The sequence below is a fragment of the Psittacula echo genome, assembly GCF_963264785.1.
Source record: "Psittacula echo genome assembly, chromosome: 5".
Classification (NCBI taxonomy): domain Eukaryota; kingdom Metazoa; phylum Chordata; class Aves; order Psittaciformes; family Psittacidae; genus Psittacula; species Psittacula echo.
The window spans coordinates 675,119-694,443 of record NC_137739.1 but is presented as its reverse complement, the minus strand read 5'-3'; the positions used below and the strand labels follow the sequence as shown (position 1 = coordinate 694,443).

The 19,325-nt window shown below is 58.0% G+C and overlaps 3 protein-coding genes across 4 annotated transcripts; 1 reads left to right on the top strand and 2 right to left on the bottom strand.

Annotated features, from left to right (window-relative positions):
* Positions 1–2,897: 2,897 nt before the first annotated feature.
* NDUFAB1 (NADH:ubiquinone oxidoreductase subunit AB1) lies at positions 2,898–7,747 on the bottom strand. The gene is made up of 6 exons (XM_080618490.1): positions 7,425–7,747; positions 7,225–7,344; positions 7,068–7,155; positions 5,911–6,022; positions 4,193–5,229; positions 2,898–3,124 (listed from the first exon to the last, which is right to left on the bottom strand). The coding sequence occupies exons 1-4, from the start codon at positions 7,569–7,571 to the stop codon at positions 5,931–5,933; spliced, it is 447 nt and encodes a 148-aa protein (XP_080474616.1). The 5' UTR covers positions 7,572–7,747; the 3' UTR covers positions 2,898–3,124; positions 4,193–5,229; positions 5,911–5,930.
* A 78-nt stretch (positions 7,748–7,825) lies between these two features.
* On the bottom strand, positions 7,826–16,574 carry PALB2 (partner and localizer of BRCA2). Of its 2 annotated transcripts, none has more exons than XM_080618480.1 (12): positions 16,399–16,574; positions 16,260–16,319; positions 16,088–16,169; positions 13,099–15,761; positions 12,461–12,544; positions 11,667–11,828; positions 11,103–11,188; positions 10,673–10,834; positions 10,396–10,512; positions 9,939–10,026; positions 8,828–8,976; positions 7,826–8,085 (listed from the first exon to the last, which is right to left on the bottom strand). In XM_080618480.1, the coding sequence occupies exons 1-12, from the start codon at positions 16,447–16,449 to the stop codon at positions 7,842–7,844; spliced, it is 3,948 nt and encodes a 1,315-aa protein (XP_080474606.1). In that variant the 5' UTR covers positions 16,450–16,574; the 3' UTR covers positions 7,826–7,841. The 2 variants fall into 2 exon arrangements, with proteins under 2 accessions (XP_080474606.1, XP_080474607.1); XM_080618481.1 differs by having other exon boundaries at positions 7,930–8,085; positions 8,824–8,976.
* On the top strand, positions 16,428–19,113 carry DCTN5 (dynactin subunit 5). Its single transcript, XM_080618489.1, has 6 exons — positions 16,428–16,607; positions 16,756–16,824; positions 17,379–17,497; positions 17,953–18,064; positions 18,280–18,382; positions 18,978–19,113. Exons 1-6 carry the CDS (start codon positions 16,560–16,562, stop codon positions 19,073–19,075), a joined length of 549 nt encoding a protein of 182 aa, XP_080474615.1. The 5' UTR covers positions 16,428–16,559; the 3' UTR covers positions 19,076–19,113.
* Positions 19,114–19,325: the final 212 nt, after the last annotated feature.

Here is a 19,325-nt window from a genome sequence, read left to right as displayed (position 1 = left end):
CTGCTGCGGGTCTGGTCAGCCCTGGCCTCCATCAGCAGCACTTTGAACCTGCGCACGGCGACGGCGGCGATGACGGCGCCCAGGAGGAGGATGCTGAGCAGGACGCCCGCGGCCATGCCCAGCAGGCTCTGCTGCGTCACCCGGTAATCGCAGCGCAGCCCCATGAACCAGAAGTCGCTGCCCACGGGGCACCTGCACCAAGAGGGGGTCAGGGCTGGGGGGGGCAGCACCATCACCCCCAGCATGGTCCCGGGGGCACTCACTGGCAGAGGGGGCCGCGGTCCCGCGGGTGGGTGCAGATGCCGTGGTTCTTGCAGTAGTCGCGGTGGCAGAGGGACGTGCACGTGGCGTTCCCGTCCGCACCGGGCACACAGGCGAAGCCAGGCTGGCACATGAACAGTGCGGCGCAGGGATCCGGCTCTGCAGGAACAGGATCTGACCATGCAACACAGAGCCAGGCCAGGCCCGAGCCCACCCCGCAGCCCCTGCACTCACCCAGAGCCGTGTGGCGCAGGATGGATGCGGTGCCCATCGCCAGCCCTGGCCGGGCGCTGCCGGAGCCCAGCGCGGTGCTGAGCATCGTGCCCAGCCCCGGCACCCACACGTGCTCTGCTGTGAACAGCGCCTCGTACTCCAGCACCACGCTGCCCTCCCTGCAGGGAGCCCAGTGTGACACACAGGGTCATCACCAGCGCATCCCATCAGTGCCACAGCACCGTGTGCCATGTGCCCCATGGCAGGGGCTGCACCAGCACGCACCTGACCCGCGTCACCTCCAGCCACAGGAAGCCGGGCAGGGGTGCGAAGAGCGGCGTGACCTGTGCGGGAGCATTGAGCGCGGTGCGGGAGCATTGAGCACCCCCAAGTGTGGGGCAGCCCCAGCACAGCCCCACGGCCCCGTCCCGCTCTCACCGTCCGGTTGAAGCAGTGCAGCAGCGCTTGGTGCTCGTGGGACTCGGGGTCCTGCAGTGCGGGGCTGAACCCCATGTCCAGCACCAGCTCACAGGGGATGCGCAGGATGGAGGCTGCAGGAGGAGAGATGGGGACAGGGTGACACAGACCCGCTCCTCCTCCTGTGCCCCTGTGGGGGGTTCGACCCCTGGACCCACCTCTCAGCAGCGGCCGCTGATCCTCCACAATGAACACTCGGGGGGCTCTGCCCGTCACAGCCGGTGGCGCTTGGGGGGTGTCAGCATCCGGATGTCCTCTGGGGTCACTCGATGGCTGGACCAGGTCTGGGTCCTCTGCAGCTGTGGGGGACCCGGGGCCCCCACTGTGGCCCAGGGTCCCTGGGGGATCAGTTGGCTGCTGCGGGGGCCCTGGCGTCACGGTGGGCTGATGAGTCACCCCCACTGCATCCTTCTGCAGCACAGCAGCACTGGGCTCTGGTGTGATGGTCCCCACATCCCTGAGCTGTGCTGGGCTGGCAGTGGTGGTGGTTGCGATGGCTGTGATGGCGATGGTGACAGTGGTGGTGGTGATATCGATAGCAGTGGCTGGTCCCAGGGAAGACTCAGGCTGGGATGAAGCCAGGGTCTGTGCAGTCCCAGGGGCTGAGGGAGGGTCCAGGCTGCTGGGCTCCCAGCTCGGTGGTGCAGTCACTGCCCAGGGCCCGACATCGCCTCCCTCCACCAGGTCGCCCCCCAGGATCTGGGGTCTCTCTGTAGCATCCCCATCAAAGCTGGTGTGGGGCAGCCAAAACCCTGGGGCTAGAGGGGTGTCTGCAGTGTGGCTGAGCCCCAGGACACCCCAGCGGGTCCCTGGGGAGGGCAGCGGTGTTGTGGGCACCGTGGAGCCACCGGCTGGGGCAGGCGATGGGGCTGGGGGTGCTCGGGGGGGATCCGGGCTGGGGAACAGTCGCCGGCTCTGCACTGCGCTGCCCGGGGCCATGGGAGTGAGGGGCAGCCCCGGGGGCCGGGTCTGGTGCAGGGGGACGCGGCCGTGCCCAGAGGGTCCCTCCGTGTTCGGTGCCCCTGAGAGCGCTGGGGTCGGGTCCAGGGGTCCCCCTGGGCCGGGTGATGTGGCCCCTGGGGTGCCGGTGCTGGTGGGAACGGGTAGACCCGGCCCTGTGCCTGCAGCGGGCAGCGAGGCCGGGCCCGGCCCTGCGGCTGCGTTGGACACGGGGTCATCAGCCCCCAGGGGCGGCACAGAGGGGCGCGGGGCAGCGCCGGGACCCTGCCATGAGACATCCGTCACTGGCCATGGGTGGGAGCCAGAGCCCCGTCCCGCGGCCAGCTCCGGTGTCCCTCCCGGTGTCCCGGTGGGGGTCAGCAGCCTCTGCAGCCCCCCCGCTAGGGGCGATGTCCCGGCTGTCCCCGGCGCGGGGCTGTCGATGGCCACCGCGATGCTCGGCCGGGGCCCTGGGCCGGGGTCACCCGGCGGGACCGTGGCACCCGCGTCCTCCCCCATCTCCAGCTCAGGGGGTGAGGGCCCGTGTGAGCGCCCCTGGCTCGGCACGAGAGCTGTGCCCGTTGGGCTCCATCCCGGCAGGGTGCCGGGGGACCCCCCCTGCCCCTCGGCAGAGCTGGGTTCCGTTGTGCGGGATGGTGAACGCCAGCGTGTCCCCGGTGCGGCCGTGGCACCTTCAGACACGGCGCTTCCCACAGGGTGAGTCCCGGGGGGGTGCCCGGTGGCAGGAGCCGTGTTCGGTTCCTCAGCGGCCGGGGCCCCTGCACTGCTTCCCCCTGGGCTCTCGCTGCCCCCAGGGACCCGGGAGGGGGCTGCTCCGTCCTTGCCTGCCCAGGGGCCTGCGGGCCTCGGCTGGGGGCCGGGGGGCTCGGCAGCCCCGGTGGGGGTCCCAGAGAACGGCAGCAGCTCAGCCCCTGTCCGCAGCCGCCCCACGGCCTCTGGTGTCGGTGCCTGCCCCACGTCAGCTCCTCGCTCCGAATCTATGGGCAGAGGCAGACGTAGGGGGACACTGGGCAGGGCTGACCCATGGGCAGCGCCCCACAGCCGCCAGCTCGGCACCAACACACGTGGGCAGCGCACGGTGCTACAGACGAAGGGTTCACGGTACCTGTGGGGCAGCGCTCTCCGGTCGCGGTGCAGGGGCCGGCAGTGACGGGTGTGGGGCCCATCTCGGTGCTCAGACAGGGGCAGAGCCGTGCACAGCATCCCACGATCACTGAGGACAAAGGGGAAAGGGTGGTGAGCAGCGGTGCCGGGCATCAGGCATCAGCCCCGGGCCCCAGGAGCTGCAGGTGTGGGCAGGGGGGTCGGTGCCTCCCTTCATACCCACGGGCACAGGTGAAGGGGATGCTCCAGAACAACCCGAGCTCAGCTGGAAGCCCCCGCCCTCATCTCAAGGACCCAAACCGGGTCCTGCCGCGCCGGCCCCGCTGCCCTGCGCTGGGAGCACCCGCTCTGCTCTGACCCGCACCAGAACCGAGCCCCACGTGCCGGCGAGGGCCGGTGCAGGGGCAGACGCTGCCCGGGCAGGGCGCTGGGTCCCGACACCGGCAGGAGCGGTGGGGCTGGGGTCACCCTGAGCCCCCGGCACCGCCTCGCCGCGGCTCCCGCACCCCGGGTGTCACCCGCTGCCCACCGGCACCCCCGGCTCAGCCCCCCCCTGTGCAGCCGCGGGGCTCAGACCCGCCCGAGCCGCTGCCGGTACCGGCCCCACCGCGCACCCCGCAACCGCGGCCACCCCCCCCCCTCCGAGCCGGGCATCCCCCCCCGAGGAACCCGGCGCTCACCTGCGGCGGCCAAGAGCGGCGGGAGCCGCAGCCGCTCCATGGCGCTGCCGAGGCGGCCGCAGGAAGCCCCCGCCCGTTCCCGCTGCGGAGGGGCGGAGGCGCCGGCAGCCGCAGCCCCCGGCCCGGGCCCGCCCCACCGGCCCCGCCCGGCTCCATGTGCGGGTCCCGCCGGGACCGGCCGCGGGGGGGGCTCTTACCGCGGGAGCTGCCCCGGGGCAAAGGCTCCTGCGGGCACCGAGGGCTTCACAGCCCTCCCCTGTGAGGGTGCTGAGGCGCTGGCCCTGGGTGCCCAGAGAAGCTGTGGCTGCCCCATCCCTGGCAGTGTTCAAGGCCAGGTTGGACACAGGGGCTTGGAGCAAGCTGCTCCAGTGGAAGGGGTCCCTGCCTGTGGCAGGGGTTGGAACTGGAGGAGCTTTAAGGTCCCTTCAACCCAAACCAGGCTGGGATTCCATGAATCACCCAGGGCACCACCACCAACAGAACCAGCACCGGCTCACCTGGGCACAAAGGGAGGGCTTTGCAGACCCCATCACTTCCATCTCCAAGCAGACACTGGGGATAACCACCATGGATGTGGTGTCCAGAACTCCCCCAGACTCCGGCTGCAGCTTGCTCAGAAGAGGTGTCAGGATGTGCTTGGGTGAAGGAGCAATCGAGGAGCCTCCACCAGCACCGGCCTCACACACAGTGAAAGTGAAACCCTTTGGCTGAAGTCCCTCGGCCGGGTGAGGGCTCAGGGAGGAAGCAGGGAACACCCGGGGCACGCTCAGGCCCCACGTGCAGTGGACACGGGGCCACGTCCCAACCCGCGCCCCCTCCATGGCCAAGGGACTCATCACCAGCAGCACTCACTTGGCTGCAGTGCCTCTGACACATCAAAGTGGTTCTTGGCACAGGGGGAGAATTGTGCAGGGTCCAGAAATAACTTGCTCCTGCCTCGGGAGAGGTTTAAAGCAAGCAGCTCGTGCCGGGCTCACAGGGACACGTGTGGGATTTTGTTGTGCAGCAGCAGGAAATCCCTCTCCCCTTTATCTTCCATCAAACACAACTTGTTTTTACCGGGATGAAATGAACTGTGCAGGCAGCAGAAGGTGAGTGAGTGGGAAGAGCTGACAACGTTAGCAGTGAGGCCCAGAGCTCTGCACCACGGCACAAGCCCCTTTCACACACGTATGAACAGCACAAGCTCCTTGGGAGACAGGATCAGAGCCTGTCTGAGCTTCAAGTGCTCCCCAGTGCTCAGCTGATGGTGCCTTCACCCCCTAACAGCACACACGGATGTCCCTCACCCACCACTACCCAGTGAGCACAGTGGCAGGGTGGGATGGCAACGCCAGCAGGGCAATGCCAGCAACACTCCCCTGGTCTTGTGTATTTATTCCTTTTTTTCCTCGTTTTTAAAGGATAACAGGTTCAGACAGATTTAAATACAACGTCCAAGTACAAGGTTCCGATGAAAGCAGCAGCAGCAGCATGGCCTGTGCGTGCATGTTCCTCTGCTGCCCCCAGCCCGGTCCTGGCCGTGAGACAGCTCCTGGCGAAGGAAGAAAAATCCACATATTTAGTATTCCATCAGGGAAGACCCAGGGGTTTCAGGCAGAAAAGCAGCGGGTCAGGCAGAAACCACATGAGCTGGAAACCAAAAGCAAGCTGTGAGCCCACAGGGCTTTCAAATGGCCGGGATCTTGCCTTGGCTCTAAGGGAAGGGGCCCAGGTCCCTGCAGAGCGGAGCTGATCCGGAGGGAGCCGCAGGACCAGCAGGAAGGTGGCCCCATCTGCTGCCATGCTGGCCCCGGGCCAGCAGCTCATTTCCCCTCACTTCCCCGGCAGCACCTCAGGGCAGGGGCTCCACTCACCCCTTCCTGCCCGTTTCCTTCCCAGCAGGAAATGCCGGGAGCTGCCACAGCATGTCTGGAGGTTCCCCCCCCCCATTAAAACCATGGACTGCCACAACCAGAGTCAAACCCCCTCAACAGAAAGAGCTGTGGATAATCGAGTGCTTCAGGTGCCCCACAACTCTCCACATCCTCTCTCCAGCAGCAGACACCGCAAGGAAGTCACCTCTGCTTTCCCCTGCTTGCTCCCTGCCAACCCCTGCCTGCCCCATGGTCACACAGCGCTGTCCCCTCACCCAGCCTCCCCTCACAGGTGTCACACACTGCCCTGTGCCCACTGCTGCTACCCAAGACACTCAGAGGAGCACGATTCCACTTACTCAGCTCTGGAGAACTGATTTTATTCATAAACATCCTTCTTATCTGCAATGTAATCTACAATCTCCTGTGGACACATTAACTTCTCAGCATCTCCATCGGGAATTTCAAATCCTGGAAAGAAAGTGCACATACTTAGCCTGGATCAGCGGAAGTGGGAGCAAGGCTAAAGGAAGCCGGGACAGTGTGGCCAGGGACACACAGCAGGGCCAGAGCCAGCACAGGGCTGGGACTCCTGCTGAGCTTTGTCCTGCTCAGCACCACTGCTGGGGCAGGGAGACGCTGAGGAGGCAGCGAGTGCCCTCACACCTCGCTGGAGCCACCACCACCTTCAGCAGAGGGGATGCTCCCGGTAACACCAGGCACACCCAGGCATGAAGCTCCTTGGTCAGAGTCTGCTGCCGAGTGCCCCAACAGCCACCAGCTCATGCAGGGTCACAGCTGGGGGCAGGGAGCACAAGGGCTCAGAACTGCTCAGAAACACATACCAGAAAAAGCACCTTCTCTTCCCAGCCCTCACTGCCACAGCACCCAGTGACACACAAAGGAACTTAACACAGAGCATCAGCAACTGCTCTGGAAGCAAAACCTCTGCCCAGGCTTAGAGAACAACCAAACCCCAGGATGTCTGTGACCCGATGTGACAAATTAGGCAGAATGTCTGAGCTTTACATCAAAGCATGAAGAAGTCCAAAATTAAGTGAAAAGCAACTTGGAATATACACTGATAAGGCAAAATCACCTTTTTTTTCCCCAGTAACATCAAGTATTGAGGGTAAAAAAACAACCTGGTGAGGAAAACTTGGGACAAGCTGTGACTTCCCACGAGGAGCCAAGACCAGCACCTGGCTCAGGCCTTGTGCTGTCCCCTCCCCATCCCCAGCAATGAGGGGAAGGTGCCCAGGGGCTGTGGGGAGAACAGCAGCCGGAGCTGCCAAGGACAGAGCTCAGCAGCAGATGGACAGATGCAGAGACACGTCCCCTGAGTGCTGCTGGTACCACCAGTGACCAGCTTCCATCCTGACCCAGAACCACTCCACTTTCTGAGTTACAGGATGGGAAAGCCACCGCTCCTGTGCTCAGAGGTGCAGCAGTGCCCGTGTGCTGCAGCTGCACCAAGGGATCAGCCATAAGCACCGTGTGCCCAGCTCGGACTTACCGAACTCGTCCTCCATGGCCATGATGATCTCCACTTGGTCCAAGCTGTCCAAACCCAGGTCCTTCATGAAGTGGGAGTCTACTGTGAGCTACGGGGAGAACAACCCTGGGTCAGCTGCCTGCGGCCATGCCCGTGCTCCCCCCCGGCCCCCACTTGCCTTCTCGGGGTCGATCTTGTCGTACAGCTTGAGGACGTAGAGGACGCGCTCCTTGATGTCGTCCAGGGTGAGGGGGGGCAGCTCGGAGAACCGGCGGCAGGGCGGCAGTGCCCGCGGCACCTGCAAGACACCGGCACCGGGCAGCGGGGGCAGCGCCGGCCGCCCCCCGCCCGCCCCGCTCCGCCCGGCTCGGGCCTTACCTGCGGCAGCGGAAGCAGCGCGGGCGGGGCCGTTCGGACCCGCGGGAGGCAGCGGGTGAGCGAGCGGAGCGCGGCGGGGCGCGGTGCGGGCGGGCCCGCCCGGGGCAGCAGGCGGCGGGCGCAGGCCGAGAGGACACGGGCCGCCATGGTGACCTGTTCCCAGCGTGCACCGCGCCGCTCCCGGCACACAGCGAGCCGCGCCGCGGCGGGGCGGGCCGACACGGGTGCTCCCCGCGGCGGCGGCGGCGCCCCCTGGCGGCCCGGCGGACCACCCGTTACGGCGCGGGGCAGCAGCAGACACGAGCCCGGTGTAAAGCCAAGTGGTTTAATGGCACCGCACACACCCGGGCGCACGCACAGCCAAACGCGACCCCCGGTACCGGTGGAGCTGATCCGCAGGCTCCCCACAGTGCTGCATCAGGCCGCCCCAGGCTGAGGCTTCCGGTACCGGTAGAGGCAGACGGTGCCGTCCTGCTGTCCGGCCAGCAGGCAGGCACCGGTGCAGGCATCCGTGGTGGCCCAGCGGGCCAGTGCCCAGCCCCTCGCCGGGCCCGGGGGCAGCAGGGCCGTGCACTGGCCCAGGAGCAGGTCCCACACGGCCACGGCCCCCGATGTCAGCACAGCTGCGGCCAAGGCACCCCTCACATCACCCTCCAGGTACCTGGGGACACAGACACAAGGGTCACACATCTGCAAAAGCCCCACCACATCTCTTCTGAAACCAGCCAGAGTCTCAGCTACAAACGAATAAGGACACTTCAGCTGGCTGCAGGAAGCCAGGCTGCGTTATGTGTCACATCTGAGAACAAAGATTGTCAACACAACCCTTCCTCAGCCCCAGAACACGCTCAAAAACCACTCAAGATTTGGACCTGCTGGTGTCTGAGCACATCACCACAGCACCTCATAATGGTTTAAACAGCCTCTTTCCAAACGGAAGAGGAGGAAAAGGTCACATGGATGCACGCAGCTGCTCAGCATAAATAAAGGCAGCAAAGCCTCTCTAACAGCACAGCTCTGAGACAGCTCAAAGGTTTGGAACATCTCCTTTGAAGGCATTTTCCCAGGGGGTCCCCTGTGAGCCCAGCTCCAGCATTCCCACAGTGACTGGTGGAGGGAAGATGAAAGCACAAGCACACAGAAGCCTCATTGCAGAGCCGCAGGAGCACAGCCCCTTGCTGTGAGCCCAGGGTCAGCGCAGGCTGGCGCAGGAAGCAGGCAGGAAACAGCCAACACCCTCACCCTGCTCCAGCCCCTGGAGCACACCCAAGGGCACAACGGATGCAGCCCCTTATCACCGGCAAGACGGCAAATGGATCCCTGCCAGCAGCACTGCCCAGCCTGCCGAGAGATCCCCCCCAAACCACCACAAAGGGCTCCAGGAGCAGAGCCCCGGTACCTGCCTTCCGGTGTGCCCGGGTGGGAGGGAGGAGGCCATCACCCCCCTGCTCCTGGCTGTGCTGGGGTTGAACGCCACCACACGGAATGCAGGGTTTCCACAGGACTCGCTCTCTTTGGCGTGTGGATGGCTCAAAACCACAAACAGGAGGCCCTGGGGCACAGGGGAAAAATACATCATTAAAAACAACAGCAGGAGGGGAAAAAAGCCCAGCAAATTTTCCAGCAATTAATTGCTGCATTCTCTTTATAATCAAAGCCCCACGGACAGTGATGCATTATTTGTACTGAATAAAACAGGAATGGTTTACTTTCCTTATCAAGTTAGATAAAACCCAAAGCAGCTGCTGACTGATAAGGGCTGATGCAATGCAGGAGAATGACAGCTCAGTGACTTGGAGGATTTATGCACTGATCTTCCTGTCTGAAAAAGCCAGGCTTGCTGTAGGATGAAATTTCTAGGCCTCATTTTAATCCCTAAAAGCTTACAATCTAACAAGAATTCCATGCAAAGCAGCGCAGCTGAAATCTGCAGCTCTCAGAACAGCCACAGGCCAGCATGGAACACCCTGGGACAGATATTCTGAGGAAGTCTCCAAAGAGTGTGACTCAAACCACCATTATCAGACAATTCTTGCTCAAAAGGTTAAATGCCCACTGAAAACAAATCTTGATCAACCACAAAAATGCATCAAGAATCACAGCACAGGGGGAAGCAAGTGGGAAAGAATCATCAGTATGAAGCTTGGGGTTAAACAGTTAATGCCCTCAGGGTGCATATAGATAATAATCACACTGATTTTCTGACAACAGCAGTTACTCAAGTGTGGAATGGAAGAGATGTGCCAAGCACCAGGGCTCAGCAACAGCTCTTCTGCTTCCCCCTTGCTAAGTGCTGCTGCTTTGGAATGTCTTTTGATGCATCACTCTCATTTTACCAGCACACAGAAGAAAGCCAGGAAATCAAGGCAGCCAATGGGGCTCATTTCTCCTGGTTAACCCATCTGCCTTGCAAATACCTTCAGCATATCTAAATAGGGCTGGTATTTCAATCCACTTTAGAAACTCCAATCCCCCAGTTGGTCAGTGCAGCATTGCCATATTTCATGTACGTACAGAGTCGGAATAGGCTCGATGGCAGATGGAAGCTGGGTAGGAATAACCAATGTGCATCTTCTTCAGGAGCTGGCCTGTTTTCAGATTCCTGCAGTCAGGGAACAGACAAATTCTGACTGCATTTCCATCCTCTACACGTTATTTCCTAAGCACAGTTAGGAAAACACCACTATGCAAGATGGACAGAGCTTTGGTTCCACATAAACCAAACTAAGACACGAGACCACAGGAAGAGACATAATGAATATGGTGCAAAAGCAAGTGGAGTTACAGCTGCACAGCTCATTCACCACCTACTGCACTGCACACAAGTTCAAGTGCCAGACCACAGACCTGCTGACAATTGCTGTTTCACAGGCAAAGCAGCAGCCAACCAACACCCCTGCGCTATCCTGCAGCCAACTGTTACCCCACACACCCATGAGCTAAACCAGTTAACAGCAAAGGAATCACTGACCAAATGACAACGCTGTTCACTGCAGTGGTGCCAACCAGCGCGTCCCTCATTCCTTCCACTTCAGCAAAAGCTGAAACAGTCTCTTCAGGGGGCATCAAAGTCTGTCCATCCCTGCTCCTGAACAGCAGATTAACAAGTGAGAAGCAGCAGTCAAAATAGCATGTGTTCTGTGCTCAGCGCATCTCCAGAAAGAGGAACCCAACACTCATCTACACCCAAGACGTATCCTCAGTCCTCCTCCACCTGCCCCACAGAGCACCCCAAACCCAGCACTCACCTTCCTGTCTCTGAAAAAGACACTATTTCCACGTGCTGCTCTTGCACAGCCCTACTGTTGCTGACCAGCCTCCTGTCCTTCAGCCCAAGAACAGCTTTTATGGTTCCAGTTCTCACTAGAGATTGCTTGAATGAGTCAGTCTCAGATGAATAAAGCAGGAGCCTAAATTAAGAGAAAGTCACACCTCATGAGAAGGAGAAGCAGAACTCAAAGATGCCATAGCATATAAAAATTGGCACGTTTAAACACCTCTAGGGTTGGATAAACAGCTCTTTATAGCCGATTTATAGAAACCCCTTCCATTTTCCAAGTGTTAAAGCAACTGAGAAAGCGACACATTAGTAAGGGATCATTTCTGCTGCCACACCAGAGGAGAGTTAAGCTGTGGCTATTCAGGGTGCAAAGAGCTGGTAAGAAATAAATACAAAACCTTATTTCTCCAATCTCCAGGTCTCCCAGTGCTACACACACGAGATTGCAGGAGTCTGGCAGAGGAACGATCTGTATTACAGGAATCTAGGGCAGCAAAGCAAGGATTGTGTCACCCACAATGTCCCTTTGACTTCAATGCCATTTTCTAGAGTGATTCATTAAAATGATACAGAGCAGAGCTGATTTTCCTTCTGAGGAAGCACACTTAGATTAACAGCTGAACTCTGGGCTGTTTGCCTGATTAAACAACCTCTGCTGATGTAAGTGACAAAAAGCATCTCCAGGGAGTGTAAGAAGAGAACACACGAGTCAGCAGCTGAAGTGCAGCCACCATTCAGTACAAGAACCAAACTCCAGCAAATAACATGGCACCATACAAGCTACTGGCCTCCTCCATCAGCACTGCAAATCATTCTCCTCTGCTGCTAAGTGGAACGAACAAATTTATGCAACCTAAAGAAGTTCCCTTGCACCCAACAGTACAAGCTCATTGTTTCTTGGGAACTAACACGTGGGACAAGAAAGTTGCCCTGAACTCTAGAAATAAGAACTGTGTTGGTACCTCTCTGAGCTGCCAAGTGTAGACCTTTTCCCAGTGGTCGGGCCCCAGGGGTTTCCAGAGGGAGACAGAGCTCTCACAGGCTGTCACCACACAGAGCTCTCTGCAGCCAGCTGCTTCCCACCACATGGTGCTCACATCCACGGCGCAGGAATTCGAACAATCCTGCCCAACAGAAAACAGGGCTGGTTTTCTTCTGACAGACGTGGTTATCTAACCTAGAGGGACAGCCTGAGGACAGCACTTCACATTCAGTGTGTGGAGAGTTTGAGGCTCAAACTTTATGCTTATGATGTTTAATTTTGAATAAAGTGCCAGTGAGGCACCCAGGAGAATGTGCTTGCTGGGTTCCATCCTCAGAGCAAATACATTGCCTCACTTCACGAAAGTCACTTGTCATTTGAAAAGACAGGGACCCAGCAGAGGCCTGAGCTCAGGCAGGACTTACAGGGTTAGCTAGTGCCCAAAAAGGTGACAGGAGGCTACAGGAGCCACAGGGCAGGCAACAGGGGTACAAGGGCTGAGATCATCTTACCTCGGGCCAAAGTAAAATGCAGCAGTTGTTCCTTGAGTGTTTAGAATTCATTATTCAGACACAAATACTGAAATCATCAGTCAGAAGGAGCTGAAGAGCAATCTAACCCCTCAGCAGGCTTCACCATGAGACACAACTGATCAAATCAGACAGCAAGCTACTTTGTGCACCTCCCCATTCTGCAGGGTTTATTTCTTTTTTGTTAAACTCACTATTACAGAGCTGCCAGTGGCTCAGTAACAATTATGTGATGTTATCCCACCTTCAGCTTTGATAGAAGCTGCAAGCTCTCTTCTCTCAGGCCATCAGGCAGTACTGGCATCAACCGTTCTGCTACAGCTTTTTCCTGCACAGACAAGTAAAGAATGAAGATAATTCAACTGTGAAATTAGATTCAGCACCTGCAAGAACGAGGCAGAAGTGTGAATTCACTCTGTTGCTGGAGAGCCAAGGAAGGAGCATCTTTTTTTGCACTTGATGTCTTTGAAAACTCAGAAATCCCAGACAAGTTATTTCCAGGTTTCACCTGAAAATTATCTCTTACCATCAGTTGGCATTTCAGCCTTCAGAGACAAGTCATTCTCTCAGTACCCATCCCACATATGAATCATTTCATCTCCTTTACCAAATCCTAGCTGAAAAAGTTCCTTGAGCTGGACAACACTTTGTGGGTACCAGAAACTTTGTTCAAATCAAACAGGATGTTAAAGAATTTGCTCTTGAGGCCAGAAGACCTTAGGCAACAGATGAGACCCAAACATGCAGTAAGTCAGCTTAAAGACAGCACGCAGGGCTAGCAGCAAACAGGTCTTTCCCCTGAAGCCAGGTGAGACTCCTGGAAAGGGGATTTGCCCACAAACCCACTGGATTAGCACCATGGGCAGAGGCCCAGCTTGTTACCTGCTCAGGAGAAGCTCTGCCGGATCCCTGCTGTTTGCCCTCTGAGTGCTGGTGCTTCTCCAAGGCCTCAGCCTCATCACATTTATTACTGGGACCTCTTTCAGCTTCTACAGGAAATGCTGTACCTTGTTCTTCCTCTTGTTTAGCAGATCCTGCACCACGGTGATCCAAGTGCAGTGGAATGGCAGAGTCTTTGCATCCCCCATCCTGCACGCCCTGTGCAGATGCTCCGTTGGAGGGATGCAGGCTCGGAGGGATGGGAGGTGTGTCGGGGGACACCTCACTGTGTACTGAGGGTAATGCAGCCGGGGTTGCACCCACGACAGGGAACACACATGAGGAGATCTGGGACCCTGGCTGAGTGGGAGCAGCAGCTAAGACAGTCCCCATGGGAGTAAACAGCAATTCATGGGTGGAAAGCTCCTTCTTGGAAGCTGGGCTTTCTGTGTGAGGTGACTTGGGCAGCCCAGTTTTGAAAGGTGAAATCAAATCTCTTCTGAGACATTTTTCTTCTGGAGTCATTTGTGCATCCTGTGTGTCCTCTGCAGCCACCCCATCTTCAAACACACTCGGAACAAAAACTTCCAAGTCATTCACAGGGGAAGATTCTAGTTTTTCATGTTTTAGTAGTCCAAACTCCTCATCAGGTAAGTGGAAGTCCCTGACACCCAGCCTGGAGGCCAGCCACTGGAGGCTGCGGAAGGAGAAGAGAGAACCACAAGTATTGAGGTCCACAGCAGGGAGGCCAAGAGGAGCAAGACCCTCAGGACCTTTTGCCACATGCCCTCCTGCTCTCTGCCTTGCAGCACAACGCAGAGAGCGGCGCAGAGGGACGTTAATCACGGAGAGCAGCTCAGCCCTGCAGGCTTTGGGTACCTGCTCATTCTCCACAGGCTCTGCTGGCTCTCCATCAGCCTGGCACACAGGGAAGTTGGCTTCCAGGTCTCCTGTGGGGATGGGAGAAGCTCCATTCCCCGGGTGCAGAGAATCACTGCTCTGAAGTAGACTTTGAGGCTGTTCTAACAGAGTCTTAAGGCACTTGTCAAGCACTTGGCTCCCCACTGGGGGAGGATCCGCACTCCTCGGCTGTACAGCACCAGACACTCCTGTCTCTGTAGCCGCAAGAGCTACAGCAGCAGAGAACCTTCTCTCATCCGAAGGTGGCTTTTCCAGACCAGCATCACAGTTTCCCCTTTGGCTCTGACATTCACTTGACAGCAGACTGCTGCCTTTCCTTGCCGTTACGAGATCCAGGCTCTCAATGAGCTCTGGTGACACCAGATGCACGAGGGGGTTGCTGGCAGACTTTCTTCTTCCCCTCTGCTTCCTCTGTGATTGTCTCCGATCTCGCCCCTTGCTAGTGATACTGCTCTGGGAAACGGATCCAACGGAAGTGCTGCTACCACTGGAGGCAGGAGGAGATCCCTGAGGACTATCTGAATTTGCTGGATCATTTTCTGCCCCAAGACAAGGGAACGGCACGATCCCTGACCCCAAATCATTTCCAGCTCTTTCTTGGGAGGGCTGATCCAAATTTGCATCTCCGAGCTTGCACTTACTTCGCTGACCCTTCTTGCTCCTGCCCAGCTGGCTGAGGATGACAGCATCGAGGTCCACCTTCCTCTGGCAGCTGGACATGCGCCGAGTTGTCCTGACGTAGTATTCAACCGGGAAGAGAAGCCCTTCAACCACCGTGCACGAGCTCAGGGCACTTCCAGGGGCTGCCACGTTTTCCAGAGGAGAAAGTCTCGACTGAGTTTCAAGCTGTTGGCTCTCCAGCAGTTCTTCAACACCGTCCAGAGCAAGATCTGCCGGAAAGGGATCTAAGCTACTAGCGTCACTCTGGTTCCCCTTGCAGCTTTTGCTCTCGTTAGTTACAGTCTTATTTCCATCAGGAGACAATGCCTCATTTTCTGACATTAAATCCAAGAGCCTACATAATTCCCCCTGATCTTCACACATACTCTCACCAACCGCTTGGCTGATTATACTGGGGGATTCCTTTCCTCCATCAGCACTGATGTCAGCTAAAGCAGAGTCTCTGTTCTCTGAACACAGCCATGCAGGCTCAGGGTTGTCAGATGAGGGCACAGCATCCTGGGACTCGGGCTGCCAGACACTGCTGCTGTCCTGAAGTGCACATGGGAAGAGCTCAGGTGCTCCTGGAGGGACAGAGTCTTGTGTGACTCCTGACGCTGCACTGGGAGGAGTGAAACCGTTCTCTTCTCTCTGCACAAGTGTTGGTCCTGCTGCTCTTGGAGCCGTTTCCTTAGTGGCTGAGGCACTGCTTTGCCTGAAGACTGGAGACTGCAGTTCCTCCGTGCTGGCAATTCGATTTGTTACCTTTTCACCAGTGCTGCTGAGAGGCACATCACGCACTGATCCCCCTGACACCCGAGCCTTCGTCCGTCTCCTCAGCCTCAGCAGGCTTCTGGAGCTTTGGTGTTTGTTCTCCTCAGGGGTTGGCCTCGCAATTCCAGCACACAGGATTTCCTGGCTAGCCTGTATGCTTTCTGCCTGAGAGCTGTCCTGCAGGCCCCCCTCGGGAACATGTTTAAATGCACCAGATGTTTGCTCCTGTGTGTCAAGATCGGAGCAGGGTTTAGCCTGTAACTGAGAGGTTTCATGTTTGTCAGCACTAGGAGGTTCCGCATCTCTAGAACCTGTGGGAAAGAATGTCATACATGTCAAGTACCCCCAGCAAAGCCCCATCCCAGCAGGACATCACACAGTAAAGCTAGAATACGTTTTTGGGAACAAAGGACTGGGACCTTAGAGCCTGGACCTGGTGAGGAGGGAGGAAAGGAGATGGCAGGGGCCATCATGTGGGTTTGGGGGCAGCGGGGCTGGGGCCCGTCCCGCAGGGCAGGCTGCGGGGCACAGAAGGGCGACAGTGGCCGGTTCGGCCTGTCCCGGGCTGTCCCTGGCCCCCGGCCCCGGCCGGGTACACTGGGCCGCACAGCAGCTCCCGCCGCCCACCGGCTCCTACCTGTGGGGCTCGGCTCCCGCCGGCCTCCTTCCGCCGCCGCGTCCCGGCCGTGGCCCCTGGCTCGCTCTGCTCGCCGCGCCCGCTGCACACACACACAACACGGGCGGGGGCTGGGACCGGGCTCCTGCCACCGTGCCCCGCGCCCGGCCGAGCCCCGTCCCGTCCCGCTCACCCGCAGCCGGCTGACAGTCTCGCTGTACTCCCTCCGCAGCAGCGCCAGCTTCTCCCGCAGCTGCAAGACACAACGCACCGGGCTGGCACCGGGCTGGCGGCACGGGGCTCACACCGCCGCCCCGGCCCCGTTCCGGTACCTGCTCCCTCTGCGAGTCGCTGAGGGCCCCACCGCCCGCCGGCTCCTCCATGGCCGCCCCGCCGGGCTCTGCGTGCCCATGGCAACCGCGCCGGAAGCGCCTGCGGCGGGAGGACGTGATGCGCCGGAAGCCAGGAGCGGCCGTGCGGAAGTGGAGCCGTCATGGAGCTGGGCGAGATGCTCTACAACAAGTCCGAGTACATCGAGACGGTGCGGGCGGAGCGGGGCGGGAACGGGATGGGAACGGGATGGGAACGGGAGTAGCGGGGGGCCGAGGGGCAGAGCAGGGCTCGCCGGGGCCTGGCAGCATTGCCGGGGTCCGGAGGCGGCCGCACTGACCCGGCCCTTCTGCCCGTAGGCGTCCGGCAACAAGGTGAGCCGTCAGTCCGTGCTGTGCGGCAGCCAGAACATCGTCCTCAATGGCAAGGTAGGCACCGAGAGCGGGCTGCCGCGTCCCCACCGCACCGGGGTTCATCCGCCTGCAGCTCGGCCGGGCAGGCTGCGGGGTCCCTGTCATTGCTGCTGCCCTGAGCACCCAGTGGTACCGGGCTCTGCTCTGCACTGATCAGGCTAGATAGAGTCATGGGTGACATGGTCTGGTGTGAGTTGTCCCTGTCCATGGCAGGGGGGTTGAACGGGAGGATGTTAAAGTCCTTTCCAACGCAAACCATTCTATGATTAACCCTTAGGGACTGACGTCCAGAGATGAGGTGGTTTGCCTGAGCACACAGTGGGAAGATCGCAGCTAAAAGTCTTCTCTGGAGTCAGAGTTTGGGGAACATAAAATGGCTGCTGGGGTTGGTCTGTATTGAACTGAGACCTTCGTCCTCCCTTTGCTTTGGTGTCACTTTTCTTTTGACTGTAAGAGTTGTCTGTAAGGTAATGGAATCTTGCTGGAGTGGCCTGACCTCTGCATGAGTCTGTGCAGTAACTGGTATCGTGCGCAGGAACTGGAGCTCATTTGTGTCTTCTCTTTTGCAGACAATAGTTATGAACGACTGCATCATCCGCGGTGACCTAGCGAATGTCCGGGTTGGGAGACACTGTGTGGTGAAAAGCCGCAGCGTCATCAGGCCACCCTTCAAGAAGTTCAGCAAAGGGTAAGAGGTCCCTTTCCTTTAGGGAGGCTGAGGTTAAGATCCATGGACTGAAAAAGCTGCATTGGCTCGGCTGAGGTCTGTGTTTGGAGGGCAGTGTTCCTGTTGCAGCCATCTGCGCAAATACATCCCTCTAAACCTGCGTTTTCCTGAGAGTTCCAGCTTTGCCTTCAGGGTTTGCATTCCTTCAGCCCATAACATGGAGATACATGAGACATGTTCAAATAGCAAAGTGAATAACATGTTTCACTTGTTCTTTGTGTATGCACAGCCTGTGCCTGTTGTTCATTTGGGCCATCCTTTGGGAAGAGATGAGAAAGGCTGGTTACTGTTCTATTCTCAGCACCACCTCTGCCTCTGGCAATCCAGCGGGAGACAGGAGACTCCACAGTGTGTTTTGGGGTCTCACAGTGTCGCAGATCAGTCTGTCTGTTGTACAAATACCTCTCCTCTTGCAGGGTGGCTTTTTTCCCTCTCCACATTGGTGATCATGTCTTCATAGAAGAGGACTGTGTGGTCAATGCAGCCCAGATCGGCTCCTATGTTCACATAGGCAAGAACTGTGTCATTGTGAGTGCCATTTCCCAGTCTTCTCCTTAAGCTGTGGAATACTGTTGAGGCTTTGTAAGCACAGCTTCCTTCCACAACCTCCTCTTCCCCCCCCACTTCTGCTTTCCCTTATACAGAATGCTTTTAGCAGTTAAACTTGTGGAAGTTTAGGTACTTCCTCAGTCATAAGCAAAAGCAGTGTTTTGAGCATAAACTTGCCCTAATCTCTGTTTTAGGGCCGCAGGTGCGTTTTGAAAGACTGCTGCAAAATCTTAGATAACACAGTCCTACCTCCTGAAACAGTCGTCCCACCGTTCACGGTGTTCTCAGGCTGCCCAGGTACGCTCCCTCCAGCTTTACTTGCACAGAAGTGTGGATAATGTGGATGTTCTTGTTTTAAGTGGAGTTTGCTGTGATGGAGTTGCCCATTAGCATTTAGTGCCTAGAAATAAATGTTTGGGGCACTTGGTGAACTGAAGAGTAACAATCGTAACTTGCTCCTCCTCCTCCTGTGGTTTCTGAGTTGGCAGGAGGTTCAGTGGTTCAGACTGCGAGAAGACCACTGGCTCCTTATTCCTATGTTAGTAGGGAGGGAGGTACGTTAAATTGCTGTTAGTTTAGTTTACTTCCTGCCCATCGACCTGTCTGTGCTGGAGATCTCACTGTACAAATTGCACACTCCATCATTTATCTTTGATGGTGCTTTGTGGGGACCAGTGGGAGCTTTAAGGACCCAGCTGAGCAGCCTGTCTGCCCTGGGGGTACAGTGGGAACAACCATAGTGAGTAGCTCCACTTCAGAGACGAGCCCTTTGCTGTTCCATTTGTATTTACCTACAACTCAATCCAAGCGGCTGATTGAATGTTGAATACAAACTTATTTTCTGCTTTCTCCTGCAAGAACACTGATGCTCACACTCTTGTCCTTCTTCCAGGGCTCTTCTCTGGGGAACTCCCAGAATGTACCCAGGAGCTCATGATTGATGTTACAAAGAGCTATTACCAGAAGTTCCTGCCACTCACGCAGGTCTAGTAGCCCATTTCATGTCTCAGAGCAGTAAAGGCATTTGAGAGCTTTCTGGGGGCAGGGAGGGGGGTTGTTCAGTGAGACCAGGCCTTGGCCCTCACTGTTCTGAGCACTCTGTGAGTGTTCCTCAGCACTGATGGTCTGGCCAAGCAGCCGTTCCTGAAAGCTGCTGTGTCCTGGGTTTTAACCTTTGTGTGCTCATTTGGGTGTCATTCATTCCATGTCGTCTGAATCGTGCCAGTTGGGAAAGCTGATA

What these genes read in the sequence shown, in the direction of transcription:
- NDUFAB1 (XM_080618490.1), bottom strand. Translation starts at nt 7,571, where the DNA reads ATGGCGGCCCGTGTCCTCTCGGCCTGCGCCCGCCGCCTGCTGCCCCGG. An exon ending in CGCTGCTTCCGCTGCCGCAG is followed by an intron (nt 7,345 to 7,424) that starts GTAAGGCCCGAG and finishes GGTGTCTTGCAG; the next exon opens with GTGCCGCGGGCACTGCCGCC. An exon ending in GGCCATGGAGGACGAGTTCG is followed by an intron (nt 6,023 to 7,067) that starts GTAAGTCCGAGC and finishes CTTTCTTTCCAG; the next exon opens with GATTTGAAATTCCCGATGGA.
- PALB2 (XM_080618480.1), bottom strand. Translation starts at nt 16,449, where the DNA reads ATGGAGGAGCCGGCGGGCGGTGGGGCCCTCAGCGACTCGCAGAGGGAG. An exon ending in GTGAACAGCGTTGTCATTTG is followed by an intron (nt 10,027 to 10,395) that starts GTCAGTGATTCC and finishes CCCTGACTGCAG; the next exon opens with GAATCTGAAAACAGGCCAGC. An exon ending in ATCGAGCCTATTCCGACTCT is followed by an intron (nt 8,977 to 9,938) that starts GTACGTACATGA and finishes CCTGTGCCCCAG; the next exon opens with GGCCTCCTGTTTGTGGTTTT.
- DCTN5 (XM_080618489.1), top strand. Translation starts at nt 16,560, where the DNA reads ATGGAGCTGGGCGAGATGCTCTACAACAAGTCCGAGTACATCGAGACG. An exon ending in ACATCGTCCTCAATGGCAAG is followed by an intron (nt 16,825 to 17,378) that starts GTAGGCACCGAG and finishes TCTCTTTTGCAG; the next exon opens with ACAATAGTTATGAACGACTG. An exon ending in TAGGCAAGAACTGTGTCATT is followed by an intron (nt 18,065 to 18,279) that starts GTGAGTGCCATT and finishes TCTCTGTTTTAG; the next exon opens with GGCCGCAGGTGCGTTTTGAA.